Source organism: Prionailurus bengalensis, chromosome C1 (genome assembly GCF_016509475.1).
Source record: "Prionailurus bengalensis isolate Pbe53 chromosome C1, Fcat_Pben_1.1_paternal_pri, whole genome shotgun sequence".
In the NCBI taxonomy this organism is placed as follows: domain Eukaryota; kingdom Metazoa; phylum Chordata; class Mammalia; order Carnivora; family Felidae; genus Prionailurus; species Prionailurus bengalensis.
The window spans coordinates 119,202,523-119,229,137 of NC_057345.1; the positions used below are offsets into that span (position 1 = coordinate 119,202,523).

The 26,615-nt window shown below is 44.1% G+C and overlaps 1 protein-coding gene and 1 pseudogene across 6 annotated transcripts in view; one reads left to right on the forward strand and one right to left on the reverse strand.

Annotated features, from left to right (window-relative positions):
* Positions 1 to 611: 611 nt before the first annotated feature.
* Positions 612 to 26,615, reverse strand: part of CFAP221 (cilia and flagella associated protein 221) — a 104,739-nt gene continuing 78,735 nt past the window's right edge. For all 6 annotated transcript variants that reach the window (XM_043576577.1, XM_043576576.1, XM_043576573.1 and 3 more), the window contains 5 exons: positions 16,481 to 16,639; positions 14,820 to 14,911; positions 9,205 to 9,297; positions 5,999 to 6,094; positions 612 to 840 (listed from right to left, as the gene is read on the reverse strand). In XM_043576577.1, coding sequence (XP_043432512.1) covers positions 732 to 840; positions 5,999 to 6,094; positions 9,205 to 9,297; positions 14,820 to 14,911; positions 16,481 to 16,639 — 549 coding nt within the window. In that variant the 3' untranslated portion in view covers positions 612 to 731. The remainder of the gene's footprint in view (positions 841 to 5,998; positions 6,095 to 9,204; positions 9,298 to 14,819; positions 14,912 to 16,480; positions 16,640 to 26,615) is intronic.
* On the forward strand, positions 22,627 to 23,515 carry LOC122482033 (annotated as a pseudogene).

Genomic DNA, 26,615 nt, shown 5'->3' on the forward strand with positions numbered 1-26,615 from the left:
ACATCCAAATATACTTGGATAATGATGGGTTGTTATAACCCAAATGTCATCAGTCTTACCAGCTTCTGCAAATGAATGGCTTCATGTTAACAAACACAAGCAAAACCAAAGACCCACACAATCAAAAGGTTTTCGCTGATGCGTTCACAGAGCCTCCCGACCCCTTGGCAGTGATCTTTTGCCTCAGGTGTTTCTTAGCGTTTCCAGAAGGATAGTTTCCAGTTGCTTCCAAACCAGTCTGCACGCTTGGGTGGCTCACTGTGTCCCCTCCATTTTCCAGCCCCTGCTCCCTTAGTGCGTGCCGTCCCACAGATGCTTGGGGAGCGAGGGTCCTCACCAAGGCTGTGACACTCAGGGGCCGCGGAGGTGAGCAAGCAGCCCTGCTCTGAACCCTCCTACCTCCGGCCCCAGGCACCACACCTCCAAAAAGGCTCTCAGGAACAGCGGATAGCCCCGGCTCTTGGTCTCGGCATGGTGGCCCACGACTTACTCAGGAAGTCTGTGCCAGCACGAAATCTCGCACCGAGAAGCTTCCGACACCGCCATCCCACCAGTGACATTTTATTTTTGAAAGGAAAGATCATTACTTAAAAATATATACACCGTCCACATTCCGATTTTATCCTCTAGGAAGTTTAATTCCAAAGATGGCTGGGATGCAAGTGGACACAGAGGACCACGGTGACGGGGCGGGGGGAAAGCCGACGGAAGGAACTGACCTCCTGGAGGTTTTATCCTAGAATCAGGTACGAGTTGAGAGCTTTGTTCTGCAGAAGCTTCATCTCCTCCAGCACCTTTTCTCCTGCCTTCTCCTCTGGCTGTGCCTGTTCTTTGGCCTCTCTGCATATCAAACACCCAACAAGGACACATCAGGGCATTTGGTAACAGCTCCAGTCACCATCTCCCATCCCCCCCCCCCCGCGCCCTTCTGCTGGCTCGGGGATAGCGCGGTGAAGGCTGGACGACTTGTTTTACATGTTTTTATACGTGATTGATAGCGTATATGTATTATGTACACACACATCTCAATGTACATAAACGTGTATGTATAACTACATGTATATATAAAAAACTATATTTAGCGATAATTTTGTTACCAGTGAAAACACTTGGCTGATAAGTGATGCAAACCTGGCTTCCGATCTTAGCTACACGCGTTTCTTAGCATGGCCAAGTTCCCTAATTCAGGCTCCATTTCCAGACGTACAGACAGTGGGAATTCCCACCTCCCAATACCGTCGAGGTGAAATGAGAAATTACTCCTAGACATCTTAGTATGATGTCTTCTGAATGCTCAGGCAGCGTTAGACGCTTCCTCACGTTTGTGAATGAAGCAGGCACATAATATCTCCGACTCTGATGACGGCTCCAGAAGCGGGGGAATCAAGAGGGAGGGTTCTGCATCTGGATCAAGTGATGGTTGGTGTGGAGCCCAGACTTTGGCTGGGCGTGGCAAGGTGGTTGCTGGGTAGAAGTTTCCAAATGTCTGGCAAGGAATGACCCAAGTGCATTTGGTTGAAAGGACAGATGTCTGAGGATGGTGAGCTCAGCTAGATGATGTGCCCAGTCAGGAGAATACGATATAAACTCAAGTGTTTCTGGAACGTTTTCTAAGCAGGGTGAAATGTAAAGTTCTGACAAATGCCTGGCAGTTTTGAGAAAGCAGAAATATCTGAAAATGAAGAATTAAAATGTTCCCTGATGCATGTCATAAAAATATTAATTGGTATCATTTAATGGAATCAATCTTAGGGGCGGTGCCTGGGTGGCTCAGTTGGTTGAGTGTCCAACTCTTGATTCGGCTCAGGTCATGATCCCAGGGTCGTGGGATCAAGCCCCACATTGGGTTCCGTGCTGAGAGTGGAGCCTGCTTGAGATTCTCTCTCTCTGTCTCTCTCTGTCTCTCTCTCTCTCTCTTGCTCCCTCTGCCCCTCTCCCCTGCTCATGCTCTCTCTCTAATAAAAAAATTAAAAAATTTAAATATATAAGTCTGTCTCCCTATCTTTATTAGTAAAGACACTAATGTTTGAATGATACTATGAAAATCTCAGAAGTGCCAAATGATGTGTCAGCAATTAAAGTCGCCCTCACAGTTTCTTGGACATTTTGCATGATTCCCCTTAGGGGGGTCTTGAGCAGGCTGAGATCACCACGAGGGCAGCAAAGAACCTCTCACGGTAATTACAGCTGTTGAGGGAGAACACATGATTCTTTGCATCCCTGAAAACAGAATTTTCCAGAGACCAAACAGATAGCAGTCCTTATGGGAAATTATACACCACTAATGTGTTCTTTTTATTCTGTCTACCTCCTGGTTGTGTGTGTGTGTGACAGTGGGGATGCTGGCAGCTTCTGCCTGAGGTTGAAGAGGTGAGGAAAAGGAACAAGTAGGGACAGAGAAGACAAAACAGCACAGGATAATGCTTGATATGAGCTGAAGAGAACCTGTGAATCAATGAACTTTCTAAAACCGTCTATGGGCTATCAACCTGTTGGAATAGTCTTCAGCCAATAAAATGATGATCGCATTGATAATTTTGCCATGGGAAAACATGTACATACAATAATGTAAACAGAAAAATAGGTGAATTGAAAATGCCATGATAGGGGCGCCTGGGTGGCGCAGTCGGTTAAGCGTCCGACTTCAGCCAGGTCACAATCTCGCGGTCCGTGAGTTCGAGCCCCACGTCAGGCTCTGGGCTGATGGCTCGGAGCCTGAAGCCTGTTTCCGGGTCTTTTTTCAAGTTTATTCATTTATTTTTGAGAGAGAGAAAAAACATCTCTCACCCCTACATCTGTGTTTTTTGAAACAAATTAGAAGCTAATGTGATGTGCAGAAATGTTTAGAGGTCACTCTTAGTTTATTTTTGTGGTAAAGCAGCTGAAATATGTAAAAAAATACCACTGGGTGAATATATAAAGTAATAACTTCTGTTTCATTTAATAATAATTTGATAATCAGGTGGCATTCAACATTTGCTCTGTAGTATAAAGGGTGAAAAACCACATTTAAGAGCACATGAGCAGAGAGGTATTACATATTACTCCATTCGTGTGGCAAGTCATTATTTGTCCAGGGGCAAGTTTTAAAATAGAAAAAAAGGGGCGCCTGGGTGGGTCAGTGGGCTGAATGTCCGACTTCCGCTCAGATCATGATCTCGCGGTCTGTAAGTTCAAGCCCCGCATCGGGTGCTGTGCTGACAGCTCAGAGCCTGGAGCCTGCTTTGGATTCTTTGTCTCCCTCTCCCCCACTCTCACTCTTTCTCTCAAAAATAAATAAATACTAAAAAAAAAAAAAAAAAGAAGAGTCTCTTAAAAAAAATAATAAAATAGAAAAAAAAAGGGTTTTATTTAAAACCCTCAGTCAATTGTTTGAAACCTGAAACAAATGCAGTGCAAAGAGCATCTGTTTGTTGAGGTACACGAGGTTTGACATGTTGTGTTGTGTGAGATGATATTTCATTGGTAATTGACCAAAGCAGGCTCACTGAAATTCTATTTAACATTTTCTACCTTAAATTTCCTTTTCCTAGAAACTGCTAAAAAATTTTCCGAGGAGTGTTGGTTTCTGTAGGCCTCTGAAACCATCACAAACAGGCCAAAGGAACCCCATACTAAGACATGTGGGAGCGGGGTGGGGGTTAGTTCCTTTAAAAAAGGCAAGGCCTCCCAAAACATTCCAAAGTTCCAAGACAAACTGAGAAACTTATAACGTATCTAAGAAAGGGTAATTATCCTTAATGTACAAGAGACACAGAAATAAACGACAAACAGATAAATGCTTCTGGCAAAAAAGGCAAAGCGAGCCCCTCGTTAAAGAAGAAAAATAGGGTGATAATATCAGCCTGGGAAACTATGTAACATCACTTGTACACACAGAAATTAAAATGAAGACAATGAGAAGGTCTTTTTTAAATCTATCCTATTGCTAAAGAAGAAAAGAAAAATGATAGTTTTCCATGTTATTCAGGGCATTTGAATGTGGGCAGTCCTGACCTCTGCTGATGGAACTCTGAATGACAATTAGACTATATTCAGTGATTCTCAATATGCAGTATGGAGTAAGCATGGAAATTTACTACAGCACAATCGCTAACAGCAAAACACTGACAACTCAGAAGACAGTTAAATAACTTATGGTGGAATACAATGTCTACCTATATTTATAAATATATGTTTATGGTAGATTGATAAATAAAAGTGCAGAAGATGTTGGGGCGCCTGGGTGGCGCAGTCGGTTAAGCGTCCGACTTCAGCCAGGTCACGATCCCGCGGTCCGTGAGTTCGAGCCCCGCGTCGGGCTCTGGGCTGATGGCTCGGAGCCTGGAGCCTGTTTCAGATTCTGTGTCTCCCTCTCTCTCTGCCCCTCCCCTGTTCATGCTCTGTCTCTCTCTGTCCCAAAAATAAATAAAAACGTTGAAAAAAAAAATTAAAAAAAAAAAGTGCAGAAGATGAAACATTATGAATAATATGTTAAGTGTTATTAAAACATAAGTATATAATCAATATAATTATGTTAATATATATTAACATATTATATATAATGAATAATACAGATACTAAATAAGTAAATATTTGGAAGACTGTACATCAGAATGTACAAGTTACTGTCTCTGGTGGTATTATTGTTTTTATTTTTTGTATTTTCTGATTTTTTTAATAATAAAAAGGCATTTTTAAATTATTTTTATCTTTATTATTATTTTTTTAAATCTGTCTTTATTTTTGAGAGAGAGACAGAGCACGGGAAGCAGAGAAGCAGAGAGAGAGGGAGACGCAGATTCTGAAGCAGGTTCCAGGCTCTGAGCTGTCAGCACAGAGCCCAACGCGGGGCTTGAACTCACGGAAGCGAGTTCATGACCTGAGCTGAAGTCAGACACTTAACTGAGCCACCCAGGCACCCCTATTTTTATTTTTTAACGTTTATTTATTTATTGATAGAGAGAGAGAGAAACCACATTTGAGAGAGCAGGGGAGAGGCAGAGAGAGAGGGAGAAAGAATCCCAGGCAGGCTCTGCACTGTCAGCACAGAGCCTGACATGGGGCTCGAACCCACAAACTGTGAGATCGTGACTGGAGCCGAAATCAAGAGTCAGATGTCTAACTGACTGAGCCATCCATGCACCCCCAAAAGGCATTTTTTAAAAGAAAAAAGACATTTTAAACAATATTTTTATGTTTATTTATTTTTATTTATTTATTTATTTTTTAAAGTTTTTTTTAATTTATTTTTGGGACAGAGAGAGACAGAGCATGAATGGGGGAGGGGCAGAGAGAGAGGGAGACACAGCATCTGAAGCAGGCTTCAGGCTCCGAGCCGTCAGCATAAAGCCCAACTCGGGGCTTGAACTTGCGCATGGTGAGAGCATGACCTGAGCCGAAGTCGGACGCCCAACCGACTGAGCCACCCAGGCGCCCCAAAAGAAAAACACTTTAAAAGCATACCTGGAATTTCAAACTTATAAACCATATGAACTATATCAGGTTATTTCCATTACAAAACTGTTCACCGAAACTAATGTTTTGAGGGATGACGATGTTTGCTTAGCTCTTTGGCCCCTGATGGAGAGGCGAAGGGAAACATTAACGTTTGCTGAGCATATTAGCTCCCATCAAGCAACTGGCGAGACGTCCTCTCGTTGGTGTCTCACTTAATCCTCACGCCGTCTGTGAGGGACACTATGTTCCGCACGGTATAAACGAGGAACCGGAAGCTCAGTTACTGAGGTAAGTGACATGGTGCACCAGGTGCACCCCCCCCCCAAACACACCTGTGAAATGAGATGATAAGCAAATGGAAAAATTGGGTTCAGTTCTTAAATGTCCACTTACCAACCACATTTGAGGGCACGTAATTGTGCATAAACTAAGATATGTGCAAATCTCTCTTTTTTAAGCCTGAGGTATTTCGATTCGGACAACGTGACAATCATGCACTTCATAAAGGACACATTCGATCGGAAGGCTGCCCCTTCCTAAGCATAAATCATCTACTTACTTCTCCTTTTTGGTGTCCTTGTGGTCCAAGATAGGGAATTCTGCTTCAATTATTTCTGGAGTCAGTATAACTTCTACATTCTGTTCGCAGAGCTCACTGAAAAGGGAGAAGACGCTTAGCTGGCATGGATTTTCCTTCCCAAAATAAAATAGAGAAATATTCTGATCATTTAAGAGTTACGTAATCCTTGTGGCTTTCAAGGTTAGTTCTACCCACTTTTGTTGAGTGTATGTTAAGAGAAGCATAAGGCTGGGGCACCTGGCTGACTCAATCAGTTGAGTGTCCAACTCTTGATTTCAGCTCTGGCCATGATCTTACAGTCATGAAACTGAGCCGTGGAGCTTGCCTGAGATTCTCTCTCCCTCTCTCTCTGCCTCTCCCCTGCTTGCCTGTGTACTCTCTCTCTCTTTCTCAAAATAAATAAAGTTAAAAAAAAAGAGTAGCATATAGCTGATAAATTGCTTTCCACCCAAAAACAATGGTAGGAATCATTATTTATAAGCAGAGAATAAAAGGGAATTTTTAAAGTGAGGTTACAGAATTCATATTCTTTTCAAGTGCACGTTTGAAAATGTGTACCAGTCTTGACCATATCTTACACCAAAATGAAAGCCTGAATGATTTCAATCTTCTGATATTATTCACAGTATGTTCTCTGGCCACCACGGAATTCAAGTAGAAACCAATGAGAAGAGAATTAAAAAATCCACAATTGCTTTAAAAATGAAATAATATAGGGATGCCTGGGTGGCTCAGTTGGTTGGGTATCCAATTTTGGCTCAGGTCATGGTGTCCCAGTTCATAAGTTCAAGCCCCATGTCAAGCTCTGTGATGACAGCTCAGAGCCCGGAGCCTGCTTCGGATTCTGTGTCTCCCTCTCTCTCTGCACCTCCCGAGCTCGTGCTCTGCTTCTCTCTCTCTCAAAAATAAATAAACATTAAAAATGTTTTAAATGAAATAATATATGGGAAGGCAAGCTGGTGCAGCCATTCTGGAAAACAGTATGGAGGTTCTTCAAAAAGCTAAACAGAGAACTACCCTACAACCCAGCAATTGCACTATTAGGCATTTATCCGCAGGATACAGCTGTGCTGTTTCGAAGGGACACATGTACCCCCATGTTTATAGCAGCACTATCAACAGTAGCCAAAGTATGGAAAGAGCCCAAATGTCCATCGATGGATGAATGGATAGAGAAGATGTGGTATATATATACAATGGAGTATTACTCAGCAATCAAAAAGAATGAAATCTTGCCCTTTGCAACTACATGGATGGAATTGGAGGGTATTATGCTAAGTGAAATTAGTCAGAGAAAGACAAATATCATCTGACTTCACTCATATGAGGACTTTAAAACACAGAACAGATGAACACAAGGGAAGGGAATCAAAAATAACATAAAAACAGGGAGGGGGACAAAACAGAAAGGTTACAGGAAGGGTTGTGGGAGGGGGGGATGGGCTCAATGGGTCAGGGGCACTAAGGAATCTACTCCTGAAATCATTGTTGCACTATATGCTAACTAATTTGGATGTAAATTTAGAAAAATAAAAAAATAAAACAAGTTAAAAAAAACAACAACAGAAACGTCATTGAGCAGTAGACAGAAGTGTCATAGCAAGTTTCTGTTGTGGAAAGTACCCTCGAAAGCCACAAAAGCTGTTCCAGTCCCATATGATTGAAAACTCACGATTCCTAAGCAGCCACAGGCGGGTGCTCTGCAAACATCATCTTCTTGTGAGCAGTTTCCTGTCTCTAAGATGGGGATGACGGCGAGACCTCATCGTGGCGGGTAGATGAGACTGCGTGCAAAGTGCTGTGCCGGATACACAGGTAGTGCTTTAAATGTTTGTTATAATTACCACCCTCGTCATCGGCATCAGCATTATCGCCTGTAATTTTGACAACTTGCGTGAAATAGATACTCTTATTCTCATTTCACAGATGCGGACACTGGGTCACGACAGTCCCCGCATCAGTGCTGAGTGGAGGGTCAGAGAAGTTTTCGCCTGCTGGGCATCTCCCCGTGGCCCCTGAACCTCGGGCAGATGCGTGCCATCCCGCCCTGGCTGCAGCGTCCTCACCAATGCCCGCAGGCAGTGGTTTGAATAGACAAGACTTCAACCTTCCCATTCAGACCTGGGTTCAGTTTCAAATGCTCAGGTATTGCCAAATGTCACTGCGTGTGGGCAGGTCTGAGAACTAGATGTGCGCCTCAGATATTTAGGATTTCACTAATGGATTATTTACATGTAAGAATGTTGACATGGGCACAATGACAGAAGATTCAAGGATGTATTTCTACCGGCTGTTGGACGCTCACCAGTAAAATCAAACTTAAGCGCCTTGGTTTGGGGCCTATAGTTGTATTTTTTTAATTAAATTTTTTTTTTTTTTTTTTTTTAGAGTGAGAGTGTGAGGCGGGGGAGGAGGGGTAGAGAGAAAGACAGAGAGAGAATCTTAAACAGGCTTCACGCTCAGCGTGGAGGCTGACGCAGGGCTCAGCTCGATCCCACAACCCTGGGATCATGACCTGGGCAGAATTCAGGAGTTGGATGCTTAACCAACTGAGCCACCCAGGCACCCCCTTTTCTTTATTTTATTTTATTTTATTTATTTTTTATTATTATTAAAAAAAATTTTTTTTCAACGTTTTTTATTTATTTTTGGGACAGAGTGAGACAGAGCATGAACGGGGGAGGGGCAGAGAGAGAGGGAGACACAGAATTGGAAACAGGCTCCAGGCTCTGAGCCATCAGCCCAGAGCCCGACGCGGGGCTCGAACCCACGGACCGTGAGATCGTGAACTGGCTGAAGTCGGAGGCTTAACCGATTGCGCCACCCAGGCGCCCCCCCCCTTTTCTTTATTTCAGAGGAGCCTATTGTTTTTTATGCCTCTCCAAATCCTACCCTTTTTCAAGTACTAACCCAAGTTCACATGACCACTGAAGCCTTCCAAGCCCACTTAGCACCACCTCTACTCTCTGGCTCCTTTGAGCTCCAGGGGCACCTAAAGATCAGCAAATGTGAGGCCACAGAGACTGTCCATTCCCTACTGTGAATTCAGCATGTTATCCCCTAGGGAGGCCTGAACTCCTCTGGGTCGCAAGCTCGGACACTCTGTGCTCTTCTGAAATCTCTCACGGCACCTGGCGTATTTTTGTGACACAGACCACATGAGAAGCCAAAGGCAAAAAAAGTACCGTTCTGCTGTTTCCAATCTGTCTTCTTCTGGTAGGGCCTCAAGAACGGCGGGGGCATTTATAGGAAGCATAACGGAATTGAAGGGATCACATCTGTGGAGGAATCACACAGGCAGCCAGGATAAATGCTCACATTCACAGTCTTGGAATGCCGACATAACTTTCTAAAGCACTTTTACTTTGCCACAGGGGAGGACTTTACCCTTCTGTCCTTCGCTCCTGAACACCCCCCAGGTTTCCCAACAGACAAAGGCAGCAGGTGCAACAGGTAAGTGAAATCCGTGAGAATGCGGCCCAACAAGCCATTTCCCGGAGTTTAGAAACAGAACTTTCAAGCTGGTAGTGTCTAAAATAATGTCATTTCCTGGGGGGCCTGGGGTGAAAGTTAGCTCACTTTTCAATTCCTAATATTTCCCCCAATCTTTACAGTCTCCCTTTATTGTTCTATTCAATTTCAGACCTTCCTCCAACCCCCTTATATATTGCTTGGTATTATATACTTAGAGCTTTATATAAAAATTCCCGGGTATCGAGCACATTAAAATATTTAAAAGAGGGAGAAAAAATATTGTTATTTTAGAAGTTGGCCACAGAATTCTGTTTCAAGATGGTAGCAGAGGCATTTGCTTTTTTTCTTTCCTTTGGTCTCAATTACTTGAAAACCTTTAAAAATTGAACGCACAACAAAGAGGAAGAGAAAGAACATACGTGGGGTAAACGTTTTCAACAGTTTTCTGGAGTAAGTTTCTGGAGGCTGGGAAGAGTGTTGTCTCATGAAAAAGTACACAGTGACAGAGCGTAGAACACGCAGGAAGGAAACCGGCCTCCTACAAACCCTAGAGAGGTTGTGGGCTGATGGTGAGGCAGGGGGCAGGCACGGAAAAACAGGGGATTAACTGAAGCCTCCTTGGCATGTGCACCTATGTCTTTGAAATAAGCTTTTTTTCTCTTTGTTTTTTTTTTTTTTTCCCTGTGCAAAAATGCACCTGCTTGCCAAGTGTAGAGAATGAATCAAACTAGGGCATATAGCTTTGCAGCTGTATAAAAGAGTGAGGAAGAGATCTATAAACTAATATGCAGCAATTTTCAGGAGACATTTTTTATAAGCAAAAAAAGCAACGTGCAGTAGAGCATATCTAGTGTGGCGCTTTTTGTATAAGGCGGAAGGGGAGATGAGAAAAAAATGTATATTCTGCTTAGCATCAGAAAAACTGCAAGAATGAGTCAGAAGACAGAGCTGGTTACTGACAAGGATGGGAGGGAGGTGGCCAGCATGGATACTTCTCTAAGTGTGCCTTTTTGTGTAGTTTTGAATTTGGAAAGCATGCCATTATTCTACATATTAAAAAAAAAATAATGAGATTAAATCTATCACAGAGGGAAGCGGGAAAACCCCAAAGTGAAAGCAAACTGAAGCAAATAATATTTCACATGAATTCCACAATCACAGTGGAGGGAAAGAAAGAGAGAAAGAAAGAGGAAGAGGGAAGGAAAAAAGAAAGAAAAAAGAAGAAGGAAAGGAAGGAAGGAAGGAAGGGGGAAAAGGAAAAGAAAGAACTAATCTAAGGAACTTAGAAATATAGTAGTTGACTGCCCGGTCACAGTTTTGGTGGGATGTGGGGTTCAGATAAACCTGAACTCTATTTATGATGCGTGTTTATTGAAATGGTTATCGGTGAAGCAATTCTGAAACTATTTTGGACGTACTAGGGAACAGAGTAATGAGTAAATATGTTGGGAGCCAAGGTTCTCACAGCAGAAGGGACATACGAATACAGAATGGGGGACAGCAGGCAATAACTTTACGGGTAGGACTGGAGTTACAAGCATTGCTGCGAATCCATAATTTCTAAAATGTGTGTACGTGTGCTTATGCGCACACGTATACGTGTGTGTGTGCATGTGTGTATTTCCCCACCTACACTCCCTGGCGAGTCTGCTGAGAAGGCCAAGAAACAAACCCTCCAAGTAGCAATGTGAACCCCCAGCCCCCAGGTGTTGGGTTTTAACACCATTTCTTACTAAAGGGAGCCTGGGTGCTACCACCAGGGATTAGTCCTATCTACTGACTTCATGACAAAGGTCCTAACTGACAAGTCCACTGACTGCCAGTGTCGCAGGGGATTCCAGACAGGAAGAGGCGCTGAGAAGTGGAGAGCCCAGATGCCTCTCTCCAGAGTGCGAGCTGGTCTGGGAACACAGCCCGGCAAGCATTTCTCATAAGACCAAACGTACCTGAATTTTTAAATTCTGAGACTGTGTTTCTTTAACTTTTTTGTGTGTATTAATATGTTCTTCTGGAATTGAAATGGTGGAGACAGTAGATGGTGGTTGGGCTCTTTGTTTTGCTTCGCTTGGTTTTAATGCCTTTCTTGGCAAAGCAAAACTCGGACGGCTCTAAAAACGGTTCTCAGAATTCTTCTGGACGTTTCACTCGTCTATAAAATCCGAAAGTTGGGGGGCGCCTGGGTGGCTCACTTGGTTAAGCAACCAACTTCGGCTCAGGTCATGATCTCACGGTTCATGAGTTTGAGCCCTGTGCGGGACTCTGTGCGGACAGCTCAGAGCCTGGAGCCTGCTTCAGATTCTGTGTCTCTCTCTCTCTCTCTCTCTCTGCCCCTCCCCGCTCATGCTTTGTCTCTCTCTCTCAAAAATAAATAAACATTAAAAAGAATTTTTAAAAAATCCAAAGGTTGGGGTGCGACTGGATTAGGTAATTTCTTCTGTTGCTGCTGACTCTTGAGATGTGTATGGAAGTCCTAGAGACTCAACAAATTCGCACTGAATTATTAAGGAGCAGACAAGCCAAGCAAGCTTGTTTTGATTAGTATGCATACAAAAATGACTTGAAATAAATAAACAGTAAATAACCATATCGCATGGTCTGACAACAAACAGATAATTCTCAGGGGGAAAAGAAACATCTCATAAGTAATAGGTCATTTATCGAAGCAAAATGACTACAAAGTTGAAGTATCATTAATGGATTTGTAGAAACTTAAAAAAGAATACCATTATTATTTTGTAACTGCCTTTAAAAATAAAAACACGGGGGGCGCCTGGGTGGCTTAGTCGGTTAAGCGTCCAACTTCAGCTCAGGTCACGATCTCAAGGTCCGTGAGTTCGAGCCCCGCGTCGGGCTCTGGGCTGACGGCTCAGAGCCTGGAGCCTGCTTCCGTTTCTGTGTCTCCCTCTCTCTCTGCCCCTCCCCCATTCATGCTCTGTCTCTCTCTGTCTCAAAAATAAATAAACGTTAAAAAAAATTTTTTTTTTAAATAAATAAAAACACGGTCCAGAATCTGACATCATGGAAATCCATGATAAGGAAACGTAGAATCCTCTCTTGATTTTATAATCTGTTACGCAATTACGGTTTATTTTGAAACAAACTGGCCCCACAGAACACCCAGGCACAGAAGTTGAAACTAACAACTCATAGTTGGAGAGATTTCTTTAATTCATGTAGAGTTCATGTTTAATTCATGGTTAGTTCAAGCCCAAGGTAACTGCATTCTGACTGCTTTTTGAAAGAACAGCCTCTGGAAATTTTTCCAAGGACATGGGTTTGGAAGAAAAAAAAATAGGATTTTTTTTCCCCCCTTAATTCTTGAGACTTCTGCGTGCCAAAAGCCGGTGGACACTTGTTACCATCTATCCATGGGTCATTTTGCTTATTCGGTCTCCTGATGGTACTCCACAGCCAGTTATGCCTGGTTGACTGGTTACCTGGGTGAAGCGTCCCTACCCTACACCAAATGTGTGTCAAGGTGGTGGCAGACCATCGCCATCTGGTGGCAGGAGGGCCACTGCAAGATGTAGTGGCTGGGGGGAGGGCAGGGGGGAGGGTAGAAGGACCGGGAAGAGTTATCATCAAGGATTGTGCTAGACGCTTCACATCATCGTTTTACTTTGGTCCGCACAACAGTCCGGGTAGGACACCACTGCTGTCCCTGTTCACAGGTGAGGAAATTATTGCTCAAAGGGCTTCAGTAATAAGTAACTCGCCCAAGGACACAGAGTAGGTGACCCGCTAATGAGTTACAAAGGCAGGTCTCCAAGGGCTCCTCCAAGGCGTTCACTCTCTCTACAGTGCCATCGCTTCTCCTAATTCTGGAAATTTCAGATTTTAAAAACACGCTAAGGTGGAGAACAAAGACGTGGGGTTTATTTTGAGGTGGCTCCAGGGTGGATGAAGTACCGAGGAACCCACAGAAAAGGAACTAATATCTTTTTTTTTTTTTAATTTTTTTTTTCAACGTTTATTTATTTTTGGGACAGAGAGAGACAGAGCATGAACGGGGGAGGAGCAGAGAGAGAGGGAGACACAGAATCGGAAACAGGCTCCAGGCTCTGAGCCATCAGCCCAGAGCCTGACGCGGGGCTCGAACTCACGGACCGCGAGATCGTGACCTGAGCTGAAGTCGGACGCTTAACCGACTGCGCCACCCAGGCGCCCCCGGAACTAATATCTTTGAGCCCCAACCAGGTCGCAAATCCTAGGCTGGGTGGTTTTTGGTTTTTTGTTTTTTGTTTTTTTTTTTTTTTTTTTGCTTGTTTCCTGTTCATCTCCAGGCAGAGGAGAGTAGCTGAGAAATGCTAATGAAATAACACAAAAGAAAGAGCATGTGGAAATGCCTGGAGAAGTGTGGCTGAATGTTGCCTAATTCAGAACCAGCCTTTCCTCTGGCAATGAAGGAAGAAGTACAATTCAGTGGTCTAGAGTCACAAACTGGCTTTCACCGATCCCCTCAAATACCTGGGGAAGGCGGGTGGACAGGGAGTCTATCAGGGTCACTGCACATCCAGTGACTCCCTGGTGGGAGTCAAGGGGCATAGTGCTCACCTGTGGATCCTGGATAGTGGCAAAGCTCAGCTTTCCCCGGGGGGTGGGCCTCATTTTGGATCAAAGGACTTGAACGAAAGGTGACTGCCTGCCGATGGCCATCATTGTGGATACTAGTCACATTCACTCACCAATAACCGATTTAACTATGCTTGTAAGGACAGTGGACTAAAGAAGCAAATTCAGGGGCTCAGGAGTGGGGTACTGACCAGCCAGAGTCCCAGAGAAAAGGCACCGGACTCCTCGTTTGAGATCTTAGGGCTCTGAAGAGGTGTTAAATAAGCAAACTAGCAAAAAATGTGGCTACTCTAGATTTCTTCTTTCTTTGGCCCAACAATATTCTCATCTACCCATTCTGTTTCTGCAGCTGTGGCACCTCTCAGGGAACGCCCGGCTGCGGCAGAGAGAGGAGTACGCGCTCTAGAATCAGATAGGGAGGGTGTTGAAGGCTCATCTTGGCAATTCAAACATGTTAAAACCTGGCCGTGAATATTTCAGCTGAATTATATGGATTGGTTGTCCACGTTTATTGAAATATGGCCAACCAACCGCTTGGGACATTCATTTTTTTAACAAGTAGACCTCAATGATGATAATTCAAAATACGTGAATCAGTTATACACATCATCATAGTTCTCTAACTAGCAAACTTCCCTCACGCACTTAAAGTAGGATTTGATACATTATTGGCATTTAACTTTGAGGATCTTAACCTCTGTGATCCGTGGGGCAAACATGCCCCTGGGAGACACACAGATGAGTTGTGGCTTACCTCTGTGTAGTCTCCGTCTTCGAAGTTTCCGGCAGGAATGAGAGGGCCAGGGGCTGGAACTTGCACCAGTTCATTATTCCAGGAATAATGTCCTGTAGGGAGAGCCGGCACAGGATCTGACATGTAAGGGAACTGTGTGGTGAGGTTAAAGTCTAGGAAGGACTTCCGTTTCACTCAACTGGCTTTTTTTGCAGTCTTAGAAGTTAAGTTCCAAAATGTATTTATGTATGCACTTATTTTAAATGTTTATTTTTGAGAGAGACAGCGTGTGAGCAGGGGAGGAGTGGAGAGAGAGGGGGACAGAGGATCCGAAGTGGGCTCCGTGCTGACAGCAGGGAACCTGACGTGGGGCTTGGTGTTTGAAATCACAAACCAAGAGATCGTGACCTCAGCTGACGTCAGATGCTCAACCGACTGAGCCACCCAGGCGCCCCAAGCCCCAAAATGTATAATTTCATGAAGTTTGACTGAAGTGTTCCGAGGTAAAAGACAATTTCTCTAGCAAAGGGTACTACACAATGCTGTATGGAACTTAAGTAGGGGTGAAGGAGACCTTTTCTCCCCCCTGATTCATCAGGCACACAAGAAAATTCTCCTGGTGATGGAGGACAGATCGGACCTTACAATCTGTTCGGTGAATGTGATGCTAAAGCAATATTCAAAGCGATGGGGGTTCATCAAATGGCATTCCGGGCGGGGCAAAGTGCCTGCAGATGCACAGAGATGCAAAGGAGAGCACTGTCAGGGGACCAACAGCTTGGCTGAGTGCAGGGCTAGATGGGGCCTGGTGGGAAGTGAGTCTGGACAGGCAGGCTGGGCAGGAAGGGCCTAGCCAATGATTTGGGCTCATTGGGGCCGAGCCAATGAGCTCCGGCCGCGCCCTCGGGCAGCAGGGAGCACTGAAGGTTATTAAACTGGAAAACAAGACCCGATTTGTGTCAAGGGAAGGTTTCCAGGGAGGGCTGACCGCACAGTCAGTCCGTGGGGTGAAGTAGGAGACTTGCCTGTTGCGTGGGGCACACTGGGGGATCCGGTGATGGGCAGATATGGGGCAGGAAGGAGAGGGAGGGATCAAGGACCACATGGGTCCCTGCACAAGAGCATGGAGAACAGAAAGGCAAGTGGGCAGCCCAGGAAGGGGAGGCGGTATGAGGTCTGACTGGCACAAGCAGGGCAGAGACAATGATCTGAGTTAGGGACTTCTTGACTTTGAAGGGCCTGAGGGCCCCCTTTAAGAGATGTCTCTGGACATTCAGGTCAGGTTGGTCATCTCAGGGGAGAAGGAGTTCTCTGGAGCCTCTCCTGTACTGTGCACTGGTCACATTGCCACCTTGTCCATTCTGACCTTTCTGTACTTGTTGGAGCCAAAGAAAGAGGAGGTCAGGTCGTGAGGTTACACCAGGCACATGACCATCTTCGACATGGTTGAAATAGGAAGAAAATGAATAGTAGTCACAGCTTTCACGGGTAAAAGAGAGTGATAACGTTGAAAGAATCGGCCACATGCTGCCTGAGACGTGGGCATGGAGGGGACAAGAGCGGCGCCGGGGCTGTGGCTGCAAACCTTCTTCTTGACTCCAGCTGTGACCCTCTATCCTTGTCCCCTGCCCTTCCCTGCAGCCCAGGGCCAGCCGCGACAGTGAGCCCACCGTTGGCATTACCGTGTGATGAAGAAACTGCTTTTGGGTGAGAGGAATGCTGGACCCCCTGTGGGACTCCTTGATGAACTTGTACTTGGGGTGAGGGCACAGATGGTAATCTATCAAGGTTTCTGCGTAGGTCAGAGGGTGCATCACAGGAAATAATCCTGGGTTGGGATTCTGCAGGAGAGAGACAGAGAGAAAGAGAGAAAAAAAATCTCTTTTGTTTACCAGTTTCTACGTCAGGCACCGGCCAGGCGACAGCGAGTGTTGTCCATGGCTCCTGCTAGCACTAACACTCTGGGTCCTCGTCAGCTCGTCTGGGAAAGAGAAGCAGCAGAAGAGACACGTCTTCAAATTGGTAGCAGCCACAGTCATTCATAAATGCCACTTTTCTGGTTTAAGAGCCTCAGTACATGCCATGTAGATTTACTAAGTTCTCGTGGAAACGAGCACAACTGAAATCGTAGCTTAACACAGCTTAAAGGTCTGTATTTATTTCTAAATTTGATGGATTAGGGGACTCTATTAGATAAGCAAACTGGCTTTAAAAAGCAAATAAGCTTCTGGGTTTGAAAACAAAAATAGCTTCTTGAAGGCTACTTCAGAGACAAGACAAAGAAGAGGATGACATTTGATAGATCAGGAAATGTCAACATTTAACATTGTTTTGGTAATGTTTTTAATTCAGGAAGGCTCCATTTGGAAGCAGTATCTGGTTTTAAGGGAGATCCTGTTTTTTCCTAATTTTCCAACAGAACTAATGGAGGCCCAGAGCAATTATATCACAATAGGAAAATAGAGAGCCTTTTAATGTCCCTTCTGGGGCTTGTCCAACAAACCCTGCTCTTGTCCCCCACAACAATGGAGCTTTTGTCCCTCACGGTTGTTTAATTTCAGATGTTTAAGAACCACTAACTTGACACTTGGTTCTTTTTGTATGCTCATCTGATTTTTATTTTTTCTTTATTATGTCTCTCTATATATTTAAAGTTTATTTATTTTTTAATAATTTTTTAATGTTTATTTATTTTTGAGACAGAGCATGAGTGGAGGAGGGGTGGAGAGAGAGAGGGAGACACAGAATCCGAGGCAGGCTCCAGGCTCTGAGCTGTCAGCACAGAGCCTGACGTGGGGCTCGAACTCACGAGCTGTGAGATCATGACCTGAGCCGAAGTCGGACGCCCAACCGACTGAGCCACCCAGGAGCCCCTCATGTTTATTTATTTTTGAGAGAGAGACAGTGTCTGCGCAAGCGGGGGAGGGGCAGAGAGAGAGGGAGACACAGAATCCGAGGCAGGTTCCAGGCTCTGAGCTGTCCGCACAGAGCCCGACGCGGGGCTTGAACCCATAAACTGTGAGATCATGACCTGAGCCGGAGTCGGACAGTTGACCGACTGAGCCACCCAGCTGCCCTCTGTTCGTGTGATTTTTAAGGACTTTTTTTTTTTTTTTTACAAAACAACAAAATTCCACATGGCTTACAGAAACCCAGTCTCACTGCCAAGCAACAAATGTCTCCCACAAAGAAGAAAATGTAGCTAGCCAGGTGGGGAGGAGGGGGGGAGCCCCAGAGCACCCAGATGTCCGGGGTAGGAGAGCTGGCATCCTCGGTGGTGTACTAATCAAATGCGGCCCAGTCATGAGCACTGCCAAGAGTATATGCTGTTGGTGCAGAGGCTGACCTGTAGCTAGAGCCAGGGAGAGAGATGCGGAGGGGACCCCTGCCTGAACTGGAGGGTACAAAGGAAGGTGCCGGGCAAGGAGAGGGAAGGTGCCCCCTGGTGGAATCCGCAACACCCACAGCCTTGTAGAAACAAGCAAACCCCTCAGTGAGCACTTGCGGTTGAAGGAAGAGTTAGGGTACACATCTACATGTATTTTTTTTGACAGCAGCAGGTTCTTTTCAGGTCCCTCAAAGCACGGCATGGGGTGGGGGCAGAGACAGAAGAGAATGGGCTGCCGTGGAGCCCAAGGGAAGACACCTTCCCCAGTTAGGGGCCGGAGGGTTGGCAGGGAACAAGGTGAAAGTGGGGGCCCTGGCGGGACAAAGCAGGGGAGGTCTGAGAACATAGAGAAAGGTGGGTGAGGAGGAAGGGGGGTGGTGGAGGAAGTGGGGGACATTTCGTGTTCCATTCAGTGCATTTCAGAAGGAGAACCCAAGGACGGAAGACAGAACGAGCCCCCCAGTCCTCATTGGGCGAACCAGGTCGTCTGTATATTACACCACAGAGATGCCCGAGGAGCAAGGAGGACTTTGGCCACCCCCAGCCAGGAAGCGGGGGAGACCGGCAGGACTGGAGAAGGGACAAAGGAACACAGCCCCACCTCAGGGGTAAAGAGAGCGATTGGAGGGTAACAGTCTGATAACTGCTGACTCCCACCACCAGGAGTCACCCCTGAGGTGACCGAAGGCCAATCGGAAAAGCGCCTGGGAAGGGACTCTAGGGGGAATTGGGGCAGGAGTGACGGAGACCTCAGTGGGGCTGGGTCACAGTGAGACTAGGAGACAGCGTGATGGCGGACAGGCCGGCTGCACCCTAGTCAGGTGGCGAGGAAGGCAACAGTGCCCAACACCAGGGAGGTGAAATTAGCTGCGTGGCCTTCAGGCGCCTCTCCTACCCTGCTTGATTGAGGGCCAGTGAAGTTGTGTGGCCGACTCTCTGGATGGGCCTTGGGGCCAAGGGCGATTAATGAAGGAAATGCTTTTGGAAACGGCAATATCACTATCTTTAATAGTTGTCATACTTCAGATTCCCCTGGGTGGCCATTGCCACCAGAGTAAGCGGCCTGAGGGGTCATCCCATAATTATTTTAATTCTCATTTTCCTCAGACTAACGCACGCATGTGGCAGCAACTCGTCCAGGCTGGAAGGGTTTGTGATGAGAAGCGATGGGGTTCCTGAAGACCATTCCTGTCCCCGGGCCCATATCCCAGAGGCTGTTTCTTTCCATTATGTCTGAGTTTTGTGCCTCCAATGGCCATTACTCTAAACATTATGCTTATTCTTCCAGTTCTCTATTACCAACCTCAGCCAGCAGCCATGGACTCATTCCTATGCGAGATAGGGATTTTGCTCATGTACACAAATGCTCCTTTCAATTTTGAAAATCACATTGTTATTTTTAGTGCTGCTGTGAGTTATCTTCGTGACTTGGAAGGATGCACTTATACCCCTATTTGTTGTTTCATTATCTTTGGCTGAGTATTTCAACTCCCCCCTCACATGCGATGAAAACATTACCATTCCTATGCTTTCTTGTAACCCTCCTCCCCTCTTCCACAGTCTTGCTTTTATGTCATGGAGATGGTTAACATCTGCCTTCTGGAACCACAGGCAAGACCTCCATACTTTGTTCATTAGTTGTCTTTGAAAGTTGGCAACTAATAAAGAGCATTTCTTTTGTCTTAACTGTGGAAATATGTTTCTCTGCCAGGCCAAGTAGAGGCTCAGATTATAGTTCTTTGTGTGTGTGTGTGAAGGTTCACTATCAGGTCACTGACAGAAAAAGAGTCCCAGTAGCAAGGCTAACTGGATTCCACTTTTTCTTTTATTTACCAGTAACTCTTAAAAATGACATCAAATTTTAGTTCGGTTTCCTTTTTGGAACAAATATCGATTTTTAGTTGATTGTTTCCCCCCCTAAAGTTTATCTTCTTATTATTTTTTAAACGTGTATTTACTTATTTTGAGAGAGAGGCAGAGAGCGAGCAGGGAAGGGGCAGAGAGAGACAGGGAGATAGAGAATCCCAAGCAGGCTCCATGCTGTCAGTGCAGAACCTGACACGGGATTCGAACTTAACCAATGGTGAGATCATGACCTGAGCTGAAACATAGAGTCGGATGCTTAACTGACTGAGACACCCAGGAACCCCATCAATTCTTTTAAAAAAATTTTTTTTGGGGGGTGCCTGGGTGGCGCAGTCGGTTAAGCGTCCGACTTCAGCCAGGTCACGATCTCGCGGTCCGTGAGTTCGAGCCCCGCGTCGGGCTCTGGGCTGATGGCTCAGAGCCTGGAGCCTGTTTCCGTTTCTGTGTCTCCCTCTCTCTCTGCCCCTCGCCCGTTCATGCTCTGTCTCTCTCTGTCCCAAAAATAAATAAACATTGAAAAAAAAATTAAAAAAAAAATTTTTTTTAACATTTTATTTATTTTTGATAGACAGAGAGCACAAGTGGGGGAGGGGCAGAGAGAGAGGGAGACACAGAACCTGAAGACACAGAACCTCCAGGTTCTGAGCTGTCAGCACAGAGCCTGACACGGGGCTCGAACTCACAAACCTCAAGATCATGACCTGAGCCGAAGTCGGACGCTTAACCCACTGAGCCACCCAGGTGCCCTTCCCCTCTAGAATTTATAATGGCTTTTTCTTTTGCCTGGATGATGTACCTTTCTCAGATCCTTGAATGTTTCCATCCTTTCGACTGCACTGTTAGTGTGTGGGGCCCACCCTTCCCTCTACACCTCTTTCCCAGAGCCCTTTACCTTTCCTCCTGCAAGCTGAATGCAGGAGGACTTCGCGATAATGCTTTCCAACCAGTATTTCTTTCTTTTGGTTTTTGTTTCTTTTCTTAGGGTTTCCAAATTCCTTCTTTTATAGCTATACTGATATAGAACTGACACACAATTAACTACACATATTAAAACTATGTAATTTGATGTCTTGATGTATGTTACATCTGCAAAACCACCAGAAAAATTACAAACATCTCAGGAGTGCTTGGGTGGCTCAGTCTGTTAAGCAACCGATTCTGGCTCAGGTCATGATCTTGTGGTTCACGAGTTCGAGCCCCACGTCGGGCTCTGTGCTGACAGCTCAGAGCCTGGAGCCTGCTTCGGATTCTGTGTCTCCCTCTCTCTCTGCTCTTCTCCTGCTCACGCTCTGACTCTCTCTCTCAAAAAAAAAAAAAAAAAAAAAAAAACATTAAAAAAATTAAATTAAAAAAATTTAAATTAAATTTTTAAAAAGATCAAGATTTTTCTTGATCACCCTCCAAAGTTTTCTCTTGTCCCTTTGTAAGCTCTCTGTCCTTCCTCCCTGCTCCGCCATACCAATCCATCCAACTCATCACTACACAGTCACTAATCTGCTTTCTGTCTCTATAGATTACTTTAGATGTTCTAGACTTTTACACAAATTGAATCATACAGCCTGTATTCGTTTTTTGGTCTGATTTCTTTTACTCGGCATAATTATTCTGAGAATCATCCATGTTGTTACATGTATCAAGAGCTCGCTTTTTCTAGGTTACTCAAAAAAAAAAAAAGAAGGAAAGAAAAAGAAAAAGAAAAAGAAATACCATATGACCCAGCAATTCTACTTCTGGGTATTTACCCAAAGAAAATGAATACGTTAATTTAAAAAAAATTTTTTTCAACGTTTGTATTTATTTTTGGGACAGAGAGAGACAGAGCATGAACGGGGGAGGGGCAGAGAGAGAGGGAGACACAGAATCGGAAACAGGCTCCAGGCTCCGAGCCATCAGCTCAGAGCCTGACGCGGGGCTCAAACTCACGGACCGTGACATCGTGACCTGGCTGAAGTCGGACGCTTAACCGACTGCGCCATCCAGGCGCCCCATTAAAAGATATATGCACCCCTGTGTTCACTGCAGCATTTTTCACAACAGCCACCATATGGAAGCAGCCCATGTCCATCAATAGGTGAATGGATAAAGAAGATACGGTACATATATACAAAGGAATATTAATCATAGAAAGAATGAAGTACGGCCATTTGCAACAATATGGATGGACCTAGAAGGTATTATGAAAAATGAAGTAAGTCAGACAGAGAAAGACAAATATGGAATGATTTCACTTACATGTGGAATCTGAAAACAAAACAAACAAGAAACCAGACTCTAAATACAGGAAGCAAACTGGTAGTTGCCAGAGGGAGGTGGGTGGGGAGATGGGTGAAACAGATAAAGGGGATTAAGAGGCATAAATTTCCTGTTATAAAATAAATAGAGGCACCTGGGTGGCTCAGTCAGTTAAGCTTTTGACTTAGGCTCGGGTCATGATCTCACGGCTCATGAGTTCGAGCCCCGTATCAGGCTCTGTGAGGACAGCTTGGAGCCTGGAGCCTGCTTCAGATTCTGTGTCTCCCTCTCTCTCTCTCTGCCCCTCCCCTGCTCATGGTCTGTCTGTCTCTCAAAAATAAATAAACATTAAAAAAATTTTTTAATAAATAAGTTATGGGGATGCAAAGTACAGCATAGGGAATATAGTCGATAGTACTGTGATAACACTATACAGTGACAGATAGTGACTATACTTCTTGCGGTGGGCACTGAGTCATAAATCAATGTTGAATCACTATGTTACACACCTGAAACTAATATAAAATTGCATCTCAACTATACTTCAGTTTTTAAAAAAGGAGTTCGGCTTTCAGCTCAGAGGAGGCAAAGGTACAACTGTCTTCCATTGTCCCAAATCCAGGTTCATCTAACACCAGCCGCCTCCACCATGTGGCCCAAGTTCGACCGCAACAAGATCAAAGTCATATACCTGAGGCGCACTGGTGGCGAAGTTGGTGTCACACATGCCCTGGGCCCGAAGATCGGCCCCCTGCGTCCTTCTCCTAAGGCAAATGGTAACTAGAATAGTCTACGGATTACGGTGAAACTGACCATTCAGAACAGACAGCCCCGGATTGAAGTGGCACCTTCCTGCCTCTGCCCTGATTATCAAAGCCCTCAAGGAACCACCAAGAGACAAAAGGAGCAGAAAAACAGTAAGCACGGTGGAAATATCACTTTTGACGAGAGCGTCAACATTGCCCAACAGATGCGGCGCCGATCTTTAGCCGGAGAACTCTCTGGAACCATTAAAGAGATCCCGGGGACTGCCCAGTCCGTGGGCTGCAATGCTGATGGCCGCCACCCTCATGACATCGTAGATGACATCAATAGTGATGCGGTGAATGCCCAGCTAGTGAACAATAACAACAACGGAAAATATCTCAATAAAGGATCATTTGGCAAACCACCACCATCGCCACCAGTAACAACAAAAAAGGGTTCATTGCTTTCTATTACTGAGGAGTAGTCTACTGGATACTAATACTTCAGTCTGTTTATCCATTAACCTATTGGTGGTCACTCTTTTCCAGGTTGGGAAACATATAAAGCTGCTATGAATATTCTTACTCAAGCCTCATGCTTCCATCTGTCTTGGGTAAATACCTAGGACCAGAATAGCTGGATCATATGATAGGTATGTGTTTACTACTAACTTTTTACCTCTGTAAGAGACTGTCACACTGTTGTTCAAAGTAGTTGTACCATTTTACATTCTCACCAGCAGTCTTTTTAATTTTAGATATTCTAACGAGGTATCTCATTGTGGTTTTAATCTGTATTTTGCTAATAACGCATTATTCTGAGCACCTTTTCATGTACATATTTGTCACCTGTGTATTTCTGGTGGAGATCTTTTGTCCATTTTAAAATTGGGTTGTTGAGGGGCGCCTGGGTGGCTCAGTCAGTTAAGCGTCCGACTTCGGCTCAGGTCATGATCTCACGGTCCGTGAATTCGAGCCCCGCGTCGGGCTCTGTGCTGACAGCTCAGAGCCTGGAGCCTGCCTCGGATTCTGTGTCTCCCTCTCTCTCTCTGACCCTCCCCCATTCATGCTCTGTCTCTCTCTGTCTCAAAAGTAAATAAACGTTAAAAAAAAATTTTTTTAAATTGGGTTGTTGAGGCACGTGGGTGGCTCAGTCAGTTAAGCATCTGACTTTCAATTTCAGTTCAGGTCATGATCTCATGGTCATGAAATCAAGCCCTGAATCGGGCTCTGTGCTGGGCAGGGAGCCTGCTTAAGATTCTCTCTCTCTCCCTCTGTCCCTACCCTGCTCTATGGCATGCATGTGCTCTCTCACTCTCTCTCTCTCAAAAAATAAAAAACAAAATTGAGTTGTTCTCTTAGTATTGAGCTTTGAGAGTTCTTTCTATATCCTGGATATAAGTCTTTTACCAGATATTGTGATTTCAAAGTGTTTTCTCCAAATCTGTGATTTATCGTTTCCTTTTCTTAACAGTGTCTTTAGAAATGCAGGAATTCTTACTTTGGACAAATCTTATTAATCCATTTTCCCCCCATTCATGGATTGTGGTTTTGGTGTTCTAAGAAATCTTTGTCTAACCCAAGTACACACAGATGTTCTTCTATGTGTTTTCTAGAACTTTTCTAGTTTTTAGTTTTATATTTAGGTCTACGTTCCACTAATTTTTGTAAACAGTGTGAGGTACAGATTAAAGTTCTTTTATTTTTATTTTTGGTAAATAGATACCCAAATATCCTAGCACTATTTCTTGAAAAGACTATCTTTTCTCCAATGAATTGTCTTTGAGCTTTGTCAAAAATTAACTGGCCATGTATGTATGAACACATTTATTTCTCGATTCTCAGTTCTGTTCCATTGATCTGTTTGTCTGTTTTTATGCTGATACCATACTGTTGTGGTCAGTGTAGCTTTACAATACCCACTAAAGTCAGGTAATGTAAATCCTTCAACTTTGTTTTTCAAAGTTGTTTTGGATATATTTGCATTCCAAATAAATTTTAGAGTAAGCCTGTCAATTTCTTTAAAAGTGGGGTGGGGGTGGGCTGCAAGCTTTCGAGTGGATTGTGTTAAATACTTTTACGTTACTTTGTACATGTGATGTCTTAGCAATATTAAATCTCCCAATCCATCAATATGGTGTATTTCACCATTTATTTAGATCTTTCTTGATTTCTCTCAGCAATTTTTCTTAATTTCGGTGTATCAGTCTTACACGCTCTTGTCAGGTTTATCCCTAAGTGTTTCATATTTTTTGGTGCTATTGTTCAGTGAAATGAATTTTAAAAATTTCAGTTTTGGACTGTTTGTTGCCAGTCTATAGAAATATAGCTGATTTTTGTGTCTTGATCTTATATCCTGCAATCTTGGTAAATTTACTTATTGGTTTTATCAGATTTTGGGATAGATTCAATTGTATGTTTTGCATAGACAATAATTTTGTTTCTGAATACAGATAGTTTTGCTTTTTCCTTTCAAATATAGAGGACTTTTATTTCTTTTTTCTTGACTTGTTACACTGGCTATAGTTACAATCTTAATAGAATTAGTAAGAGCAGACATCCTTGCCTTATTCCTGATCTTAGGGGAAAAGGATTCAATCATTTACCATTCAGTATTGTGCTAGCTCCAGGTTGGTTTGTTTTTTTTTTTTATGTTTATTTATTTTGAAAGATAGAAAGAGCGTGAGTGGGGGAGGAGAAGAGAGAGAGGAAGAGAGGATCACAAGTAGGCTCTGTACTGTCAGCACAAAGCCTGATGCATGGCTCGAATTCACGAGCCATGAGATCATGACCAGAGCAGAAATCAAGAGGTGGATGCTTAGCTGCCTGAACCACCCAGGTACCCCTCCAGGTGTTTAACAGATACTGTTTATCAGGTTGAGAAAGTTCCCATCTGTCTGTCACTTACTGAGACTAAGTATCAGGAATGACAGACTGCTCCTCTGTACCTATAGAGATGCTCATGTTGTTTTTCTTTTTTAGTCTGCTAAAATGGTGAAGTACCCTGAGTTTTGAACATTAAACTAATTTTGTGTTTCTTGCATAAGCCCCTATTTGCTCATGATACATTATTCTTTTTGTGTGATGAACACGATTTGTTAAAATTTTATTTGCTTGTTCATGTATTTATTTATTTGCATCTATGCTCATGAAAGATATTTGCTGATCCTTTTCCTGTAATGTCTCTGTCTAGCTTTGGCATTAGAGTAATACTGACTTCTAGAATGAGTTGAGAAGTGATCTCCTCTTCCCTTTTCTGGAAGAGTTTTTGTGGATTTGGTATCATTTCTTCCTTAACAGGATTGCTGAATTCCGCAGTGAAGGCATCTGTACCTACAGTTTTCTTTGTGGGAAGGCTTTTAATCACCAATTCAATTTTTAAAATAGATATAGAGCTAGCAGAGTTATCTATCTCTTCTTGAATAAGATTTAATATTTTGTACCTTTTAAGGAATTTGTCCATTTAACTTGTTGAACTTACTGGCATGAAGTTTTTCATAACATTAACTTATTATCTTTTTAATATCCATAGAATCTGTAGTGATGTCACTTCTCTCAGTCCTGATATTGATAATTTATGCCTTT